The sequence below is a fragment of the Bos mutus genome, chromosome 6, assembly GCF_027580195.1.
Source record: "Bos mutus isolate GX-2022 chromosome 6, NWIPB_WYAK_1.1, whole genome shotgun sequence".
NCBI lineage: Eukaryota > Metazoa > Chordata > Mammalia > Artiodactyla > Bovidae > Bos > Bos mutus.
The window spans coordinates 40,134,101-40,153,086 of NC_091622.1; the positions used below are offsets into that span (position 1 = coordinate 40,134,101).

Consider the following 18,986-nt stretch of genomic DNA (forward strand, 5'->3'; position numbering starts at 1 on the left):
TGTATAAGTATATTTTCAACTTAACCATACTTTCAATTTACAGTGAGTGTATTCTTCAGTTGTAAGTTGAGGAAGATCTGAAATTTGCTCCAAAATACATTTACTTGATAAATTATTTTGTAAAAACTTCTGAAAGCTCTTATGCAAGTACATAAATACATTTATTCCCATTTGGCATCCCATTTCTTTCCACTTAAACAATTGGGCAGGGAAATTTTTTACTAGCATTCTTACTTCACAGATGAAGCATCTTTAGCCCAGAGATACCAAAATGAGATGGCCAGTTGAATTTGTCTGGTTTCTCATTCCTATTCCACTGCACAGAGTATGTCAACAAATACTTTAAAATTTTTAAAGCAAAAAGCAGGGGTTGACATAAGCGAAGGAAGTGAAATATTTATCTTCACTACTGAAATACCTTAAGATTTACCATGGAGAAAGAAATATTGTCATTGTTAATGTGTCCTGCAGATATAAAGGCAATCAAAGACAATTTAAGGCCCCTCTTCTTTTAAGCCCCAAGTTTTTAAACTCTGTAGCAAAGCACGAGACAATTGAGTAACGACTTTCACACATCCATTTAGAAACACAAGAAAACGAATCTCAGGTAACAGATGAGTATAGTAAAACTGAATTACATAATAACGGTAGTAAATGCAATTTATGTTCCCAGTGGAAAGGTTTACTGTTAAGTGGTTCACTTGCGACTTTTGTGAGTCGTGGAATGTATAGTACCCTAGGGAGAAGTGAGAGTGTTTGCCAATACTTACAGGACCCAGAAGGATGTTACACATTGCAAGTGGATAGGTATGAGATGACCATGATAGACTGCAAAATCAATGATGGCTCAGTTTTATTCTGCAACAACTGGTGTGTCGATCACTGTTTTTATTTTAAAAGGGTATATAGATAATAAAGAACTCCTGGGCAAACCCCAGATCTCTGGCTTAAGGAAACAGCATGAAACACTAATTTTGAATTCTCTTAGCTTGGCCATATTCTCTTCAGGCTCCATCCACAGAATATCATCTTAAAACCAAAGAACTTAAAAATATTAATTTCACAGTACTTATCTGTTTAAAAGCTTGGCAAAGCCTCACTTAATTCCTAGGAAATACAGATGGGATTAAGTTCAGAACTCTTACTAAGTTCTGGAATCATCAGATTAGACATTGAAAGCCTTTGGGAAGATAAAAATGTAGTCACTCTGAATTTCACTTATAAATGGGAAAATAGGATCAAAAAACAAGTTTCACATCTATATACCTCATATGCATTTTCATAATCTTCAGCTTTCATTATAAGTTTATTACATATTTTCTCCAGTTCAGTGATTTTTACTAAATACAAGTTGTGCAACCATCATAGAAGATTATTTTCCATAGAATTTCATTCCTGGGCTAGTTGGGAGAGAAATCATCTATTAAAGCCTTGTTACTAACACAACATTGTAAATCAGCTATACTCCAACAAAAATTTTTCTTAAAAAGCTTACTACTGTTGAGAACATGTACCACGACTGAAGCAACTTAGCAGCAGCAGCAGCAGCAGTGCCTGGATCATAAAAAAAGCAAGAGAATTCCAGAAAAACTTCTGGTACATTGACTTTGCTAAATCCTTTGACTGTATGGATCACAACAAACTGTAGAAAATTCTTAGAGATGGGAATACCAGACCACCATTCCTGCCTCCTGCAAAACCTATATGCAGGTTAAGAAAAAACAGTTAGAACCAGACATGGAGCAAAGAACTGGTTCAAAATTGGGAAAGGAGTACATCAAGGCTGTATATTGTCACCCTGCTTATTTGACTTATATGCCAAGTACATCATGAGAAATGCCGGGCTGGATGAAGCACAAGCTGGAATCAAGATTGCCAGGAGAAATATCAGTAACTTCAGATATGCAGACTTCTGCCACCCTTATGGCAGAAAGTGAAGAGGAACTAAAGAGCCTCTTGATGAAAGTGAAAGGGAGAGTGAAAAAGCTGGCTTAAAACTCAGCATTCAGAAAACAAAGACATTGGCATCTGGTCCCATCCCTTCATGGCAAATAGATGGGGAAACAATGGAGACAGTGACAGACTTTATTTCCTTGGGCTCCAAAATCACTGCAGATGGTGACTGCAGCCATGAAATAAAAAGATACTTCCTCCTTGGAAGAAAAGTTATGACCAGCCTGGACAGTGTATTAAAAAACAGAGACATTACTTTGCCAACAAAGATCCATATACTTTGCTGACAAAGGTCCATATAATGAAAGCTATGATTTTTCCAGTAGTCATGTATGGATGTGAGAGTTGGACCTTAATAAAGAACGCTGAGGGCCGAAGAGTTGATACTTTCAAACTGTGGTGTTGGAGAAGACTCTTGAGAGTCCCTTGGACAGCAAGGAGATCAAACCAGTCAATTCTAAAGGAAATCAACGCTGAATATTCGCTGGAAGTGCTGATCCTGAAACTGAAGCTCCAATACTTTGGCCACCTGATGCAAAGAACTGACTCATTTGAAAAGACCCTGATGCTGAGAAAAATTGAAGGCAGAAGGAGAAGGGGACAACAGAGGAGGAGATGGTTGGGTGGCATGCCCAACTCAATGGACATGAGTTTGAGCAAGCTCCAGGAGATGGTGAAGGACAGGGAAGCCTGACGTGCTGCAGTCCATGAAGTCGCAAAGAGTTGGACACGAATAAGCGACTGAACAATAGTGCTTGCATTGTTTGCTTGTGTTATTATATTTCTACCAATCTTTAGTGTCATCATACAGTTAATGTTAAAAATAAAGCTGACCTAACTTAATTTCCTCTTGAAGAAGATCCTGAAATAGTATCCAATTATTTATATAATGATGATGATAATGGTGATGCAGATGGTAATACCAATGCATACCATTTAACTTTGCACTTTCTGTAGGCTAGATGTTTTGCTCTGCATTAAAGCAAAAAAAAATATTTCACAGGGATAGACCTCAGTTTAAGCATAGGAAGGGGGAATATTTGCTAACATTTACTGAAGAGATGACTGAAGTTTATTAGCACTATGGGGTCGCACAGAGTTGGACACTACTAAAGTGACTTAGCAGCAGCAGCAGCAGCAAGTAACTTATCTAAAGTTAAACATTTAATAAATGCAAGACCAGAATTCAAATCCAAGTTTATCTGCCTCCAAAATCTGTATGTTTAACTAGTAGTTGCTATTACTATTTAGCATATGCCTTTTGAAGAGTCATATTTAAGACCACTAACAGTTGGTATGTAGCTTTATTTAGAAAGTATTTTCTTTGTATATTGGACTTTCTGGATGGCTCAGTGGTAAAGAATCTGCTGATCGCTAGTGGAGATGAAGGAGACATGGGTTCGATCCCTGGGTCCGGGATATCCCCTGCAGGAGCAAATGGCAACCCACTCCAGTGCTGTTGACTGGAGAATTCCATGGACAGAGAAGCCTGGCAGGCTACAGTCTATGGGGTCCCAGAGTCAGATGCGACTTAGCACACCTGTAGTTGGAAATGTAGTGACATTTGCTCAGTCATGTCCCACTCTTTGCAACCCCATGAACTATACAGTCCATGGAATTCTCTAGGCCAGAATACTGGACTGAGTAGTCTTTCCCTTCTCCAGGGGATCTTCCCAAACCAGGGATCGAACCTGGGTCTCCCACATTGCAGGTGGATTCTTTACCAGCTGAGCCACAAGGGAAAGCAAGCACACCCGTATTCCTTGTATATTATCTCTGTTGATTTTAGTGGTGTCATTTGTTGGGATAATTAAATGGGTATGGGGCAAAAAAATTGTTTGGCACATCTAACATTTATTTTTTTTAAGATGGTATCTGAAACAGGTTATCAAAATCCCCATACATGTGGACACTTTTAACTACTTAAGACCAGAGAACATCAAGTGTTTTCACAGCTGTGCATTATGGTTTATATTGTTAGATCACAAAAAGCATTTTGGTCTATGCTGGCAAACAATGGAATATGATTAGACTCCTGTGATAAGAACGATACAGAAATGTTAATACATTTTTTTCATTATTTTCCAGGCTTGACCTATTTGCAAATTTAAGTATCAGTGCCTGGAAATTTAAGCAATCATTTTGCTTAGGGAGGGCTTCCCTGGTGGCTCAGTGATAAAGAATCCACCTGCCAATGCAGAAGCCACAGTAGACGCAGGTTCAATCTCTGGGTCGGGAAGATCCCCTAGAGGAGGAAATGGCAACCCACCCCAGTATTCTTGCCTGGGGAATCCCATGGACAGAGGAGCCTGATGGGCGACAGTCCGTGGGGTCCCAGAGAGTCAGACACAACTGAGTGACTGAGCACGCATGCATGCTTGCTTGGGGAGTATTAGGTATTCCCAGTCTTCCTATTATATGTTCCCATATTTCTCTTTTTGAACCATTTTTCCAGTCTTTCCAATCAATATCTCAAATATTCGCTCTTTAATTTTCACTATCAATCCTATTTTTTTCTTTGTTTGTCCCCTGTTTCATTGGCCTGATATAACACTTGTACTAGATTAACAATCACCTTTAAACCTTATAGCACCTACTTACTAATTGCACCTAACTTCATTTTCAGTTGTCATGTTCTGTTTACCTAAAATTTTTAATCTCTTTGGTTTTGTCCATTTTATGTATTTCCATAAGCCCTCTCAAAGTTTTTAGAAGGTGGCAGTAATGATTGTTAGACCTGACCCTTAAAAGTTATAGAAGAGAAACTGGAGAACCATTATCATCACTAGATTCTCTAGATATGACTATGTTGAGCATTCCAATTAATCTGCTATTCCCACCTCTCCACTGAGAATCATCTTCATAGTAATCTCGTTTGATGGAAAATCTTCTGAAAATTTCAAATAAAATGAGGGTATATTTTCAATTAACAAATTTCAAAAACTACAGTGATCTTACCAAGTTGCTTCTTCCTGTATTTTTGTGCATGTTTGATTATGGTAAGTGTTACTGTGTAGTGCTTAAGAGTGCAGAGACCAATGATCCCCTAACATCACTGCCTAAAGAGTATATTTGGCACAGCTGTAGGCTCCTTATGTTTTGAACACAATTTGGAGTAACAGCAGCTGAAGAAGAGAAACTCTAATAGCATTTAAAATGCATACATTATGTTTTGTAATTTCTGCAAACCAGAAGATTGTGACTACATACTAATAAAATGTACTCATTTCCGCTTATCCCAATGGGAGGGCTTTCCTGGTGGCTCAGAATGGTAAAGAATCCACCTGCATTGCAGGTGACCTGAGTCCAATCCCTGGATCGGGAAGATCCCATGGAGAAGGAAATGGCAACCTATTCCAGTATTCTTACCTAGAGAATCCCATGGACAGAGGAACCTGGTGGGCTACAGTCCATGGGGTCACAAAAAGCTGGACACAACTGAGCAGCCGACACTATCCCAATGGGAGAACTTTTGTATTACCTAAGAAAACGTTTGTGTTACATAAGAATTATAAAAGATTGTATCTCCCTGAAAATATTCATTTTAAAATCAATTAAGTTCAGTTCAGTTCAGTCGCTCAGTTGTGTCCAACTCTTTGCCACCCCATGAATTGCAGCACTCCAGGCCTCCCGGTCCATCACCAACTCCCGGAGTTCACTCAGACTCACGTCCATTGAGTCAGTGATGCCATCCAGCCATCTCATCCTCTGTCGTCCCTTTCTCCTCCTGCCCCAATCCCTCCCAGCATCAGAGTCTTTTCCAATGAGTCAACTCTTCACATGAGGTGGCTAAAGTACTGGAGTTTCAGCTTTAGCATCATTCCTTCCAAAGAACACCCAGGGCTGATCTCCTTTAGAATGGACTGGTTGGATCTCCTTGCAGTCCAAGGGACTCTCAAGAGTCTTCTCCAACACCACAGTTCAAAAGCATCAATTCTTTGGCGCTCAGCTTTCTTCACAGTCCAACTCTCACATCCATACATGACCACTGGAAAAACCATAGCCTTGACTAGACGGACCTTTGTTGGCAAAGTAATGTCTCTGCTTTTGAATATGCTATCTAGGTTGGTCATAACTTTTCTTCCAAAGAGTAAGTGTCTTTTAATTTCATGGCTGCAGTCACCATCTGCAGTGATTTTGGCGCCCCAAAAATAAAGTCTGACACTGTTTCCCCTGTTTCCCCATTTATTTCCCATGAAGTGATGGGACCAGATGCCATGATCTTCGTTTTCTGAATGTTGAGCTTTAAGCCAACTTTTTCACTCTCCTCTTTCACTTTCATCAAGAGGCTTTTGAGTTCTTCACTTTCTGCCATAAGGGTGGTGTCATCTGCATATCTGAGGTGATTGATATTTCTCCCAGCAATCTTGATTCCAGCTTGTGCTTCCTCTAGCCCAGCATTTCTCATGATGTACTCTGCATATAAGTTAAATAAGCAGGGTGACAGAACACAGCCTTGATGTACTCCTTTTCCTATTTGAAACCAGTCTGTTGTTCCATGTCCAGTTCTAACTGTTCCTTCCTGACCTGCATATAGGTTACTTATTACTTATCTTTATTAATATTGGATAGGAGTATATTTTCCCCAAAAGAACTTAGTCCAGTTTGTATTGTACCTCCTTTTCTTTAATAAATAGATAATTGGAGAATCAGCTAAGTTATTGTGTTTTGTTTTTTGTTTTAGTGTGGAGACAATCAATGATGGAAATTTTCACATTGTGGAACTACTTGCCCTGGATCAAAGTCTCTCCCTCTCAGTGGATGGAGGGAGCCCCAAAATCATTACCAACTTGTCAAAACAGTCCACTCTGAATTTTGACTCCCCACTCTATGTTGGAGGTAAGCCCTTTCTCAAATTTCATGGATTCCCAAACCCCATGATTCTCATCACAGATTAATCCTGAAGTTGTTGATGCCTGGTGCCATGGTCATTGATCAATCATTGATGGACAGCAAGGATAGAAAAGAAAGAGCCCTAGATGGGTATAAGAGTCTATTTTGTAATGCTGACCCTGGGTCTAACTAAATATGTAGTCGGGAGGAGAAGGACATTAATGTTTCTTTTGTGTCTATCACTTGCTAGCTGATTTACCCATCAGATAATTATTTGATGTGGTGTATGGAAAAAGAAAGCTGGTTATAAGTCAAATCAGACAATGAAAAAGATGAGAAAACAAGTTTGATGCAAACTGAGGAGTATATGACCCACCCCAGCTCCCTTAAGGAGGGTAACACTACCAGCTTCAGTCAGATGTTGCTGTGCTTGAGTGTCTTCACTACTAGTCACAAACTCATCTACAGGATAGGATAGTTATTAATGAAATCAAATTAATGAATGAACAAGTTAAATTCACAAATTGTACTGGGGCAATGGGAAGTACTTCTGTTGAGCTCAGACCTTAAGGGGAATGATAAAGAGAGAAGGTTGGAAAGGTGGTTTAGGGCTTGAAAAGACACAGTGAAGACTATTTTTAAGCAACAAGAAGGCAGATGAGCAAATATATGAGGGATGGACAGAGATCTGAAGGTGCGCAAAGAAAAGGAACCGCAGTGGGGAAACCTGGCACTCTTGCATAAATCTGGAGGAGTGGATATAACCTGGAGATAGAATTTCAAATTTCAAGCAAATGAGTAAGAAAGCATATGATGGTGAATTGAGTTGCATCGAATTAAATTACATTGAACTGAGATGAATTGACAGATAAAATCAACTCATTTTACAGATAAATAAGCCAAAGTTTCTGAATGGGTCAATGTAACCAATTTCTTCACCATGACAGGTATTTTCAACTTTACACCAATTATTTTCACAAGAACAACCTTGGGATGCTACATATTTTTACCAACCCCTCAAAGCCTTCCCTAAAAGCAGTTTTGAAAAATTTCTGAAATTCCAGAGCACCTCTGATTTTAATAATTTTAGCAGTAGACAATCTGAACTCTCCTATAGAATTGCAATTTTTTTAAAAAGCAGTTAAAAGTCTTTGGTACAATTCTGTAAAGATTTATTGAACACCTCCCATAAGCTGAGAACTAAGTTAATAGAGGCATAAAGAATGAAAAACTGAAAAAGAATCATCCCTTCTGTACCCAGGGGAGTGGAGAAGACAGACACATCCTCATGAAACCATAATGCATTGTAATAAAAGTATCTTATAGAAAGTCTGGGCAGCAAGATAACTGATCTCTTTGCTTCATGGGAATCACATTATGGGATTCATTAACAGGCAGGAGCCTCCATTGTTGCCTGTACTACAGTGAATGGCAGTTGAAAGTCATTGATGTTACCTGTGGTTGGAGAGAAAAGAAATTATATTTGCTAAGCACCTGCTGTGTTCTCAGCATAATGCTTCTTTTACAGTCTTACCCCCAGAGACTGTAGGAAGTAGGTATGATTTTTTGTTTTATAATCCCTAAGGGAGTATCTCAGGGACTCCATAGAACATGTCCAAGTTCACAAAGCTATGAAGCTATGATAGAGACCTCGTTTGAGTTCAGGTCTGTCTGCACCCAAAGCCACCTGCATTGATATTCACTTCTTAATATTGAGCAGAAAAGTAAACAATCTAACTTCTGTGGCTTTTTGTTTCTTTCTGGACTTGTCCTTCACCTGATTTTTTTATACTTTCATTAGAGATCATTTCACTGAGTATTCTAAGACCCCTTTAGAATGTAGTTTAAAAAATAAATAAGTATTGAATGGGAATGCTTGGGCCAGATGCCTGGTAGTGCAGTGGTTAGGACTGTGCTTTCAATGCAGAGGGTATGGATTTGACCCCTGGTTGGAGAACTAAGATCCCACATGCCACATGGCATGGCCAATAAGTAAGTAAGTAAAGAAGGCAGAGCACCAAAGAATTGATGCTTTCAAACTGTGGTGTTGGAGAAGACTCTTGAGAGTCCTTTGGACTGCAAGGAGATCAAACTAGTCAATCCTAAAGGAAATCAACAGTGAATATTCACTGGTAGGACTGATGCCGAAGCTGAAGCTTCAATACTCTGGCCACCTGATATGAAGAGCTGACTCACTGCAAAAAGACTCTGATGCTGGGAAAGACTGAGGGCAGGAGGAGAAGGAGGAGACAGAGGACGAGATGGTCAGATGGAATCACCGACTGAACGGACATGAGTCTGAGCAAACTCCAGGAGATAGTGAGAGACAGGGAAGCCTGGCACGCTGCCATTCATGGGGTCACAAAGAGTCGGACGTTACTTAGTGACTAAACAACAAAGAAAGTAAATAAATAGAATTCCATGTTTTTAAAAAAGGACATTTTTCAAAAAGGGGGAAAGAAGAGTTTTTATTCAGCACTACCAAGTCCTTTGACTGTGTGGATCACAATAAACTGGAAAATTCTGAAAGAGATGGGAATACCAGACCACCTGACCTGCCTCTTGAGAAACCTATATGCAGGTCAGGAAGCAACAGTTAGAACTGGACATGGAACAACAGACTGGTTCCAAATAGGAAAAGGAGTACATCAAGGCTGTATATTGTCACCCTGCTTATTTAACTTATATGCAGAGTACATCATGAGAAACGCTGGGCTGGAAGAAGCACAAGTGGAATCAAGATTGCCGGGAGAAATATCAATAACCTCAGGTATGCAGATGACACCACCCTTATGGCAGAAAGTGAAGAGGAACTCAAAAGCCTCTTGATGAAAGTGAAAGAGGAGAGTGAAAAAGTTGGCTTAAAGCTCAACATTCAGAAAATGAAGATCATGGCATCTGGTCCCATCACTTCATGGGAAATAGATGGGGAAACAGTGGAAACAGTGACAAACTTTATTTTTCTGGGCTCCCAAATCACTACAGATGGTGATTGCAGCCATGAAATTAAAAGACACTTACTCCTTGGAAGGAAAGTTATGACCAACCTAGATAGCATATTCAAAAGCAGAGACATTACTTTGCCAGCAAAGGACCATCTAGTCAAGGCTATGGTTTTTCCAGTTGTTATGTATGGATGTGAGAGTTGGACTGTGAAGAAAGCTGAGTGCCAACGAATTGATGCTTTTGAACTGTGGTGTTGGAGAAGACTCTTGAGAGTCCCTTGGACTGCAAGGAGATCCAACCAGTCCATCCTAAAGGAGACCAGTCCTGGGTGTTCATTGGAAGGAGTGATGCTGAGGCTGAAACTCCAATACTTTGGCCACCTCATGGGAAGAGTTGACTCATTGGAAAAGACTCTGATGCTGGGAGGGATTGGGGGCTGGAGGAGAAGGGGACGACAGAGGATGAGATGGCTGGATGGCATCACTGACTCGATGTACATGAGTTTGGGTGAACTCTGGAAGTTGGTGATGGACAGGGAGGCCTGGCCTGCTGTGGTTCATGGGGTCGCAAAGAGTCGGACACGACTGAGCGACTTAACTGAACTGAACTGAACTAGTCCTTCTAAGGATAGAGGGCTTGGAAGGATGCAGACAGTGCCTCTGTCCTCTCAAGCCTGAAGAAAACCACTTTCAATCGGCCTCATTGCCAGAGACTGCACTGGGCTCATTTCCTTCCCTCTCAGAGGAGAGTCTTAAGGGTAATTCACATTTAAAAAGTAGAATACAATCCTAAGACCATGGTCCTGTATTCTTTATGATAAAGGCAGAAGAAGCTGAATTAGCAAAGGAGAGAAAGGTAGATGACCTCTGCAAAGAGGAACACTCTGCAGGGAGGCTAGCCTGAAGGTGATACATTCCATGCCATAAGCCTCTCCAAGAGTATTTTCTGTCAAAACAGGGAGGCAGCTTTCTCCACCCTTGGGTTTCAGCTCCCTCTGATATAGCCTTTCCATAAAACAAAACAATGTGATCCTCATGTTTTTGTGTATAAAAGTCCAACCAGAACACATATTAGTGTAGTGTTAGTTGCCCTGTTGTGTCTGACTCTTTGCGACCCCACAGATTGTAGTCCGCCAGTCTACTCTGTCCATGGGATTCTCCAGGCAAGAATACTGGGGTGGATTGCCATTCCCTTCTCCAGAGGATCTTCCCGACCCAGGGATCGAGTCCCGCTGTCCTGCATTGCAGGCAAACTGTTTACTGTTTGAACTACAGGGAAGACCTGTATTAATGAGATTTTTTTTAAAGACCCACACATTGAGGCACCCTCCACGCATCACAAATCCTCTCCTAATGTCCCTATTGGACAGTGTTGACAAAACCTCAGTGTTGACACTTGGTCCCTTTATTGTCACTCTGAAACATGTAGGGCTTGTTAAGGCTAAAAGGTATCTACTAAATTAACTGTTGTTTATGAATAGTAAATCCCATCTATGGTCCATGGCATAGAGGAAAGGCTGAAGGAAAAAAATCCCTGGACCTTACTTTTGTTTTTATCAGTTAAAACTTAGTTCTCTGGTCAGAAGTCTACCAAGCACCTGAAAACGTTGAGTTATGATAGTTCTTGATTTTATAATATCCTACTGAAAGTAACTATATGTGTAATGTATCAACATTTTCGTTTACAAGTTACTACAATCAAAACTAGACCTGTATCATTGTTAACTTTGGGAATAGAAAGAACACACTTACTGATTGCTTCTCCCTGCCATGGAACTTCATGGGTCTGTACTTTAGTCTTTACATGCGCATATATGCACGTTGTGTGAGCTCTTGAAATAGTTTTGGAAGAAGTTCTTTTTTAACTTCTGAAGAAAGGATCATAAATGTACAGATATTAGAGTCCACATGTTTTTGCAGAATGGATATGATTACATTTGGAGAAGGCAATGGCACCCCACTCCAGTACTCTTGCCTGGAAAATCCCAGGGACAGGGGAGCTTGGTGGGCTGCAGTCCATGGGGTCGTGAAGAGTTGGACACGACTGAGTGACTTTACTTTCACTTTTCACTTTCATGCATTGGAGAAGGAAATGGCAACCCACTCCAGTGTTCTTGCCTGGAGAATCCCAGGGACGGGGGAGCCTGGTGGGCTGCCGTCTCTGGGGTCGCACAGAGTCGGACACGACTGAAGTCACTTAGCAGCAGCAACATGATTACATTAGAAGAACTTATCCCCTTGGGCTTCCCTGATGGCTCAGTGGAATCCCCCTGCCAGTGCAGGAAACACAGATTCAATCCTTGGTCTGGATAGATCCCACGTTCCATGGAACAACTAAACCCGTGCACCACAACGATGGAGCCTGTGCCCTAGAGCCCGGGAAATGCTACTACTGAGCCCATGTGCCACAACTGCCGAAGCCTGCGTGCCCTAGAGAAGAGAAGCCAGAGAAGCCACCGCAATGAGAAATCCACGCATTGCAACTAGAGTAGTCCCAGCTCACCACAGCTAGAGAAAAGCCCACACAGCAAAGAAGACTCAGCATATCGAATAATAAGTAAATAAATAATGTTTCAAAGCCTCTTCAAAAAGGAGGAAGAACTCACCCCCAAACAAGAAATTTACAGTTATTAGTCCTCTCCTGGAAATGGAACATTCTGTCCTTTTGACCCCATTCTAGGAAGCAATCCAGTTACCAAGGCCAAACAGGCAGACTAAAAACCCAAACTCAAGACTTTTAATCCACGACACCTAATTCAGCAGGCCCATTTGCATCAGATTCAGCTGAGCTATATGTTTTTATTTCTGTGCCCACACCTTCCTTCTGGGTCAGAATCTCAGGTGGGGAAAAAAGGGGGCCTGGGAAGCCGCCTTCTGAACAGCGCCCCTCTGGTGGGTCTTAGATATTTCAAGCTGGGAAACAGGTGGTGCGTCCATGGGCATTACAGATGAGAAAACTGAGCCCCAGAAGAGAGGAAATGACTGGCCCGAATGCACACAGTCCAAAAATACAGGCTTTGATCTCTAGCCTAGTGGTTTTGCATAAGCCACTGTCTGACTTTGGTACCTCCTAGACCTCGAATGGGTCTCCTTTGAATGGGAGAGAAGATGCTACCCAGAGAGTACTGTGGTTCTTGGTCTTTATAACCAACAAACCTAGAGAGTGAGAGCCATGGTCTTTCCCAGCTTCAGCGCCCCCAGCCAGTAGCTCAGAGTCGAGTGCAGGGGAGAATGTCAGCTGCTCTGAAGACCTTGGCTCCATCCCCTCCCCAACTGCTTCACATAGGATCCCATCCAGGAACTATTTCAGAGTCTGGCTTAGGTCATGGAAAGATTCCTCAGCTTTAACAAATGAGGGTTACCATATGACTGTCACTAGTGGGATATACATGTGTGTATATATGTGTGTATGTATATATTTATGTGTGTATATATATTTGTGTGTGTGTGTATGCATATATATATATACACACACACATATGCATATACATCCCCTGGAGAGGGGCATGGCAACCCACTCCAGTATTCTTGCCTGGGGAAATCCTATGGACAGAGAAGACTGGCAGGCTACAGTCCATGTGGTCGCAAACAGTCGGACATGACTGAAGCAACTTATCACACTACACATATATATGTGTGTATGTGTGGTGTGTGTATATATATAGATGGGGCTTCCCTGGTAGCTCCGCTGGTAAAGAATCCAGCTGCACTGCTGGAGACCCCAGGTCGATTCCTGGGTTGGGGAGATCCCCTGGAGAAAGGCTAGGCTACTCACTCCAGTATCCTTGCCTGAAGAATCCCATGGACAGAGGAGCCTGGTGGACTACAGTCCATGGGGTTACAAAGAGTCAGACACAACTGAGCGACTAAGCACTTACACACACACACATACACAAGATTGCAAATTCTGGTTTTGGAAGAATTTAATTTATAGCCCCAATTTCTTGGAATATGAATGTTTCACCCAATTAGCAAGGGAATAAATAAAATGTGAATGAGGTGCTATCTTGATAGGAAGCAGGGTGAGTTTTTCCGGCAATGACATCCGTGGCTGAGCTTGAGACGTTGCCAGTGTTATGCTGGACTAGTTGCCAGCTTGAAATTTGTCAGGACTGGGGCGAATGGTCGTCGTGAATCTCAGCTCTCATCCTCTGAAAATCAATGGATTGAACTATGGCTTGAGATTAGGGAAGTTTGTCTTATCAGCCTAATTCTAACCTAGTCTTACTAATGACATTGAGCATGTCCTCTGAGCTCTCTGGGCCCTGGGGTTGGTCAGGAAATAAAAACTACTTTGTGAAATCCTAGGCTTCAGGGGTGTGTGTCCAGGATGGGAGTTGGGTGTGGAGGTAAAGGAGCAGGAATCCTTCTCCCATTCCCACTTACTTTTAAGTACAGTGACCCGAATTTAGATTTTATAAATTGGGGGCAGGAGGAGAAGGGGACAACAGAGAGGTGGCTGGATGGCATCACCGACTTGATGGACATAGTTTGAGTGAACTCTGGGAGTTGGTAATGGACAGGGAGGCCTGGCGTGCTGCAATTCATGGGGTCCCAAAGAGTCGGACACGACTGAGCGACTGATCTGAACTGAAGGTTTTTAAAACCAAATGTTAAAAATTAAAAATGGACTGCCAGTGAACCTGGGGTCTTTATTCTAGTTGTGCCTTAGAATTGCCTGGAGCACCTTCCAAAAAATAAAAACGAAGAAACATACATCCCTTCTCCCTCCCCCACTCCACTCAGGTAATCTGATCAAATCAGTCTGGGCTGAGGCCCCAAGCATCAGTGTTTCTTCAAAGATCCAGTGTGATTCTGATGTGCAGCCTGGCTGAGAACCGCAGGACAGGATGCTTGTTCTGCTTGGTTCTCCTAAAGAAGAGTTGCACAGACTGCTCCCATCCCACTGGAAGACCTAAGAGGGTCCGGGTGGCCCCTGGCTGAGGAACCCCAGGGAACCTGGCTTCTGACTCGGTGTCCCTCCCCAGGCATGCCCGGGAAGAACAACGTGGCCGCAGCTCTGCGCCAGGCCCCTGGGCAGAATGGCACCAGCTTCCACGGTTGCATCCGGAACCTTTACATCAACAGCGAACTTCAGGACTTCCGGAAGGTGCCCATGCAGACCGGCATCCTGCCTGGCTGTGAACCATGCCACAAGAAGGTGTGTGCCCACGGCACATGCCAGCCCAGCAGCCAGGCCGGCTTCACCTGCGAGTGCGAGGAAGGATGGACAGGGCCCCTCTGTGATCAGAGGACCAATGACCCCTGTCTTGGAAATAAGTGAGTTTGGGCTGCTTGGGAGTTAAACCCACATTCTCCAACCCTGAAACCCATACTGAAGAAAGGAAAGAAGGAAAGGGGGAAGGGATAGAGGGGAGAGAAAGAAGTCAGTCCATTAGCACTGTCTCCCTTACATTCCCTCCCTCATCCCCACTCCGTTCCTATCCTCTCTGCCTAACGCATTTCCATCCTTGCGTTCCTCCTCCTCTGTAGATGCGTCCACGGCACCTGCCTGCCCATCAATGCGTTCTCCTACAGCTGCAAATGCCTAGAGGGCCATGGGGGCGTCCTCTGTGATGAAGAGGAGGATCTGTTTAACCCATGCCAGGCGATCAAGTGCAAGCATGGGAAATGCAGGCTCTCAGGACTGGGGCAGCCCTACTGTGAATGCAGCAGTGGATACACCGGGGACAGCTGTGATCGAGGTGAGCCGGGCCAGCTGGGCCCCTCCCTCTCTCTTGGCAGAGCAAGAGGGGCCGTCGTCTTTGAAAAGAGAGAAAGGGAGACACACAGAGAGGAGAGTGACTTGAGAAATGCCAGCTCTTTGCACTATCTGCAGTTGCTCTTATTGATTTACTTTCGAGTGTAAGGCAGGCACAGATACGGAAGGTACTGAACCTCCATGGCAGGCTTCCTTTGTGGCTCAGCTGGTAAAGAATCACCTGCAATGCGGGAGACCTGGGTTCCATCCCTGAGTTGGGAAGATTCCCCTGGAGTAAGGCAACTCACTCCAGTATTCTGGCCTAAAGAATTCCATGGACTGTATAGTCCATGGGATCGCAAAGAGTCGGACACGACTGAGTGACTTTCACTTTCACTGTCAAACCTCCGCGGCAGAATGTTACATGGCCTTCACATGTCTTCCCGTGTTGTGATTTGCTATGTGAATGCTCCTTTTTCTGTTATGCAGAAGGTCGTTTCCTTCATTCCTTCTTACCTTTGGGCCTCCCAGTGGCTCAGATGGTAAAAAAATCTGCCTGCAATGCTGGAGATCCAGGTTTGATCCCTGGGTCAGGAAGGTCATCTGGAGAAGGAAATGGCAACCCACTCCAATATTCTTGCCTGGAGAATCCCATGAACAGAGAAGCCTGGTGGGCTACAGTCCATGGGGTCGCAGAGTCGGACATGACTGAGCAACTAACACTTTCACTTTTCTTACCTTCCTCTGCTGTTCTCCTCTGTATAGATCACTCATTCATCTTCTGGCACAGAAAAGAAGGTGCTAATAATTCTGCTGTAGCTTTAGGACAGAATCACCTTTGACCTTAGAATCAACTGATTTAAGATAGCAAATTATGCAGGAGAGAGGGACAGAAATGGGCTGACATTTCAACCCACGTACTTCCTTCTCCTGTGTCTGCGTGATCAGGATGTGCTCCACCTCCAGCTGGCAGAGATTTTGTTGTGTGGATAGGGGTGATGAGATGAAAGGAACGTGCCTGTGGAGGCTTCTAGCAGATGGCTCTTTTTGAACTAGTTCGTACTCGGGTGATTTATGAAGTTAGTGGAATGTTACTTGTATTAAGTAACAGATTGAATGGTATTAAACTCTAGGTCTAATAAATTAAATTGCATACTCTCTGAAACGGTGCCCTGTGGTAAGCAAAACCAGCTGTTAGTAGTATAAAAACAGAAGATGTATATTTTTGCTATATAAAAGAGAAGATTTAGGAAGCCAATTTTCTTGTCGGTCCAAAAGCATAGTATTTTTATAGTCCACATATAGAGTATTCAGTTGCTCAAAATAAAGGCCAAGAAGAAGTCTTCTGCAAGGAACAGAGCAGACTGTGCCACCAGCCTGTAATAACAAATTTGAGCAAAATGCTGAAAATAGCCCTTACAAACCGGAAGCCAAAGCAGCATCTCCCTAACTGAGCAGTAGATTCATAGCCACTTCGCACAACTTACAGCAACTGCCCTTACACTGCCTGTGCTGTTTGTTCTTTTCTAGAAATCTCTTGTCGAGGGGAACGGGTAAGAGATTATTACCAAAAGCAGCAGGGCTACGCCGCTTGCCAGACGACCAAGAAGGTGTCTCGGTTGGAATGCAGAGGGGGCTGTGCAGGCGGGCAGTGCTGCGGACCTCTGAGGAGCAAGAGAAGGAAATACTCTTTCGAATGCACTGATGGGTCCTCGTTTGTGGACGAGGTGGAGAAGGTGGTAAAGTGTGGCTGTACCCGCTGCGCTTCCTAAACGCATCCCTGGCAGCTTTGGTCTTTGGAAAATGTTGTCTACTTCTTGACCCTGTTGGACTCATGAATGCTTCATAGTGAAAATATTTGAAATATATTGTAAAATACAGAACAGACTTATTTTTATTATGAGAATGAAGACTTTTTTTCTGCATTTAGAAAAAAAAGAAATGCTTGAACTAAAGCTTCCCCAATGCTGGAGAAGTATAAAGAATGATACACCTGGAGGCATTAGGACAACCATGCGAACCATGATAACTTGGATTCAGCCTTTAATTTGCTGGAGACCAGCAGAAGCACATACCCAAGAGAGAGACAAGGTTCTCTCTGCTGATGAGAAGTTGCCCAGAGCATAATACTCTGCGCCCTAGTTCTCATCTACATGGTTCATAAGGAAGGACAGACCAAGCACATGTGTGTGAGTGAGGGTGCAAGGCAGATGAATGGAACTCCAGAATCCACAGCCGGAATGAATGGATGAGAAATATTTTATGCAAAACATAAGGTATCCTGAAGACCGGGGTTCCATTCATGAGAGGAGATGAGAGTGCTAAAATAAATTTTATCTTCTTTTTAAACGTCAGCATGTTAGCAGGAGAAGCACACAAAAGTGTTTATCTACCGTTTTCCAGTATTAATTTTTTGTAATATAAATGACAAAGGAGATGATAAAGAACCAATAGATTATTGATAAATAAATTAGTAATAATATGAATTTTTGTTTCTATGAGTTCTAAACAGCCCTATACAGTATTCGGTTTCCATGAGAAATATTTATTGTATCAAAGTACATTGTACTTAACATTTTAGGCCATCCTTTTGCTGTTTCTCGATGCTTTAATATATATTAATTTATAATTGTCCTGATATTTTTGTACATTTTTCAAACTTAAAAATCAGGATTCTTTTGTGGGTTTTTTTTTTTTCTTGGCAATAGTACTAACATAGGGTGTTATCTTGGGATAAATGTGTGTTGATCTGTTTGTTTACCTTGACATCTGACCACTGGTGTCACTGACCTACTGGCCTCATTCAGGACGCCTGCAGAGGGTATGTAAAGTCTATGCGTGAGACGCTCACTGTACAGAGAGAAGCACCCCTCTGCAGCATGTCCTCACAGAACAGAATGATGTGTAGCAATCGACACTAGAAAAGTAGATCTTTTACAAATTAATATTTCCTTGACCTTTTTTTGCCCTTTTACTGGGGTTGGGGAGGGGAGAGAAAAGGCTGTAATGTCAAGAACTGTGATTTTTTTTTTCACAAACAATAAAGCTCCTTTATGACTTTAATGTTCCCATGTTAACATGTTTGCTGCTAAATTACAATGTAGAATTAATAGAATTTATAGTGGACTGTGCTCTTCCCTCGTTAAAATCCCAGGGTACCCTGTAAAGTTGCAGATGTTTCTTTCCAAAAACTTTTTTTTACAAAGAAAACTAGACGTACATGTATAGTTCAGTGTGCTTTGTCTTTCTCCAGACTAATATCAGTTACACTACTGATGTATGTAAATTAAACAGATATTTACTTCATCTTCAGTTTGTTGGTTTTCTTAGAAACTGCATGCTATTTAGAGCTCCCTCCTTAAGAATGTGTTAATCAAGGTGCTACCAAAAGAACAGGGAAGGAAATTTGTACCTCTTTGATGCCAGAAATTGGTTTGAGATTAGCATACTGTCACATCTTGGGGTTTGGGGTGGCCACATGAAAGAGATGGAGGGCATAACACGTTCTTGGCTAATTAAAAAAAAAGTGCATATTCAATTCATTCCTTCCTCCC

At 42.3% G+C, this 18,986-nt stretch overlaps 1 protein-coding gene across 2 annotated transcripts in view; it reads left to right on the top strand.

Annotated features, from left to right (window-relative positions):
• Positions 1-18,738, top strand: part of SLIT2 (slit guidance ligand 2) — a 405,234-nt gene extending 386,496 nt beyond the window's left edge. For both annotated transcript variants that reach the window (XM_005897066.3, XM_070372188.1), the window contains 4 exons: positions 6,638-6,792; positions 14,720-15,011; positions 15,225-15,436; positions 16,963-18,738. In XM_005897066.3, coding sequence (XP_005897128.2) covers positions 6,638-6,792; positions 14,720-15,011; positions 15,225-15,436; positions 16,963-17,204 — 901 coding nt within the window. In that variant the 3' untranslated portion in view covers positions 17,205-18,738. The remainder of the gene's footprint in view (positions 1-6,637; positions 6,793-14,719; positions 15,012-15,224; positions 15,437-16,962) is intronic.
• Positions 18,739-18,986: the final 248 nt, after the last annotated feature.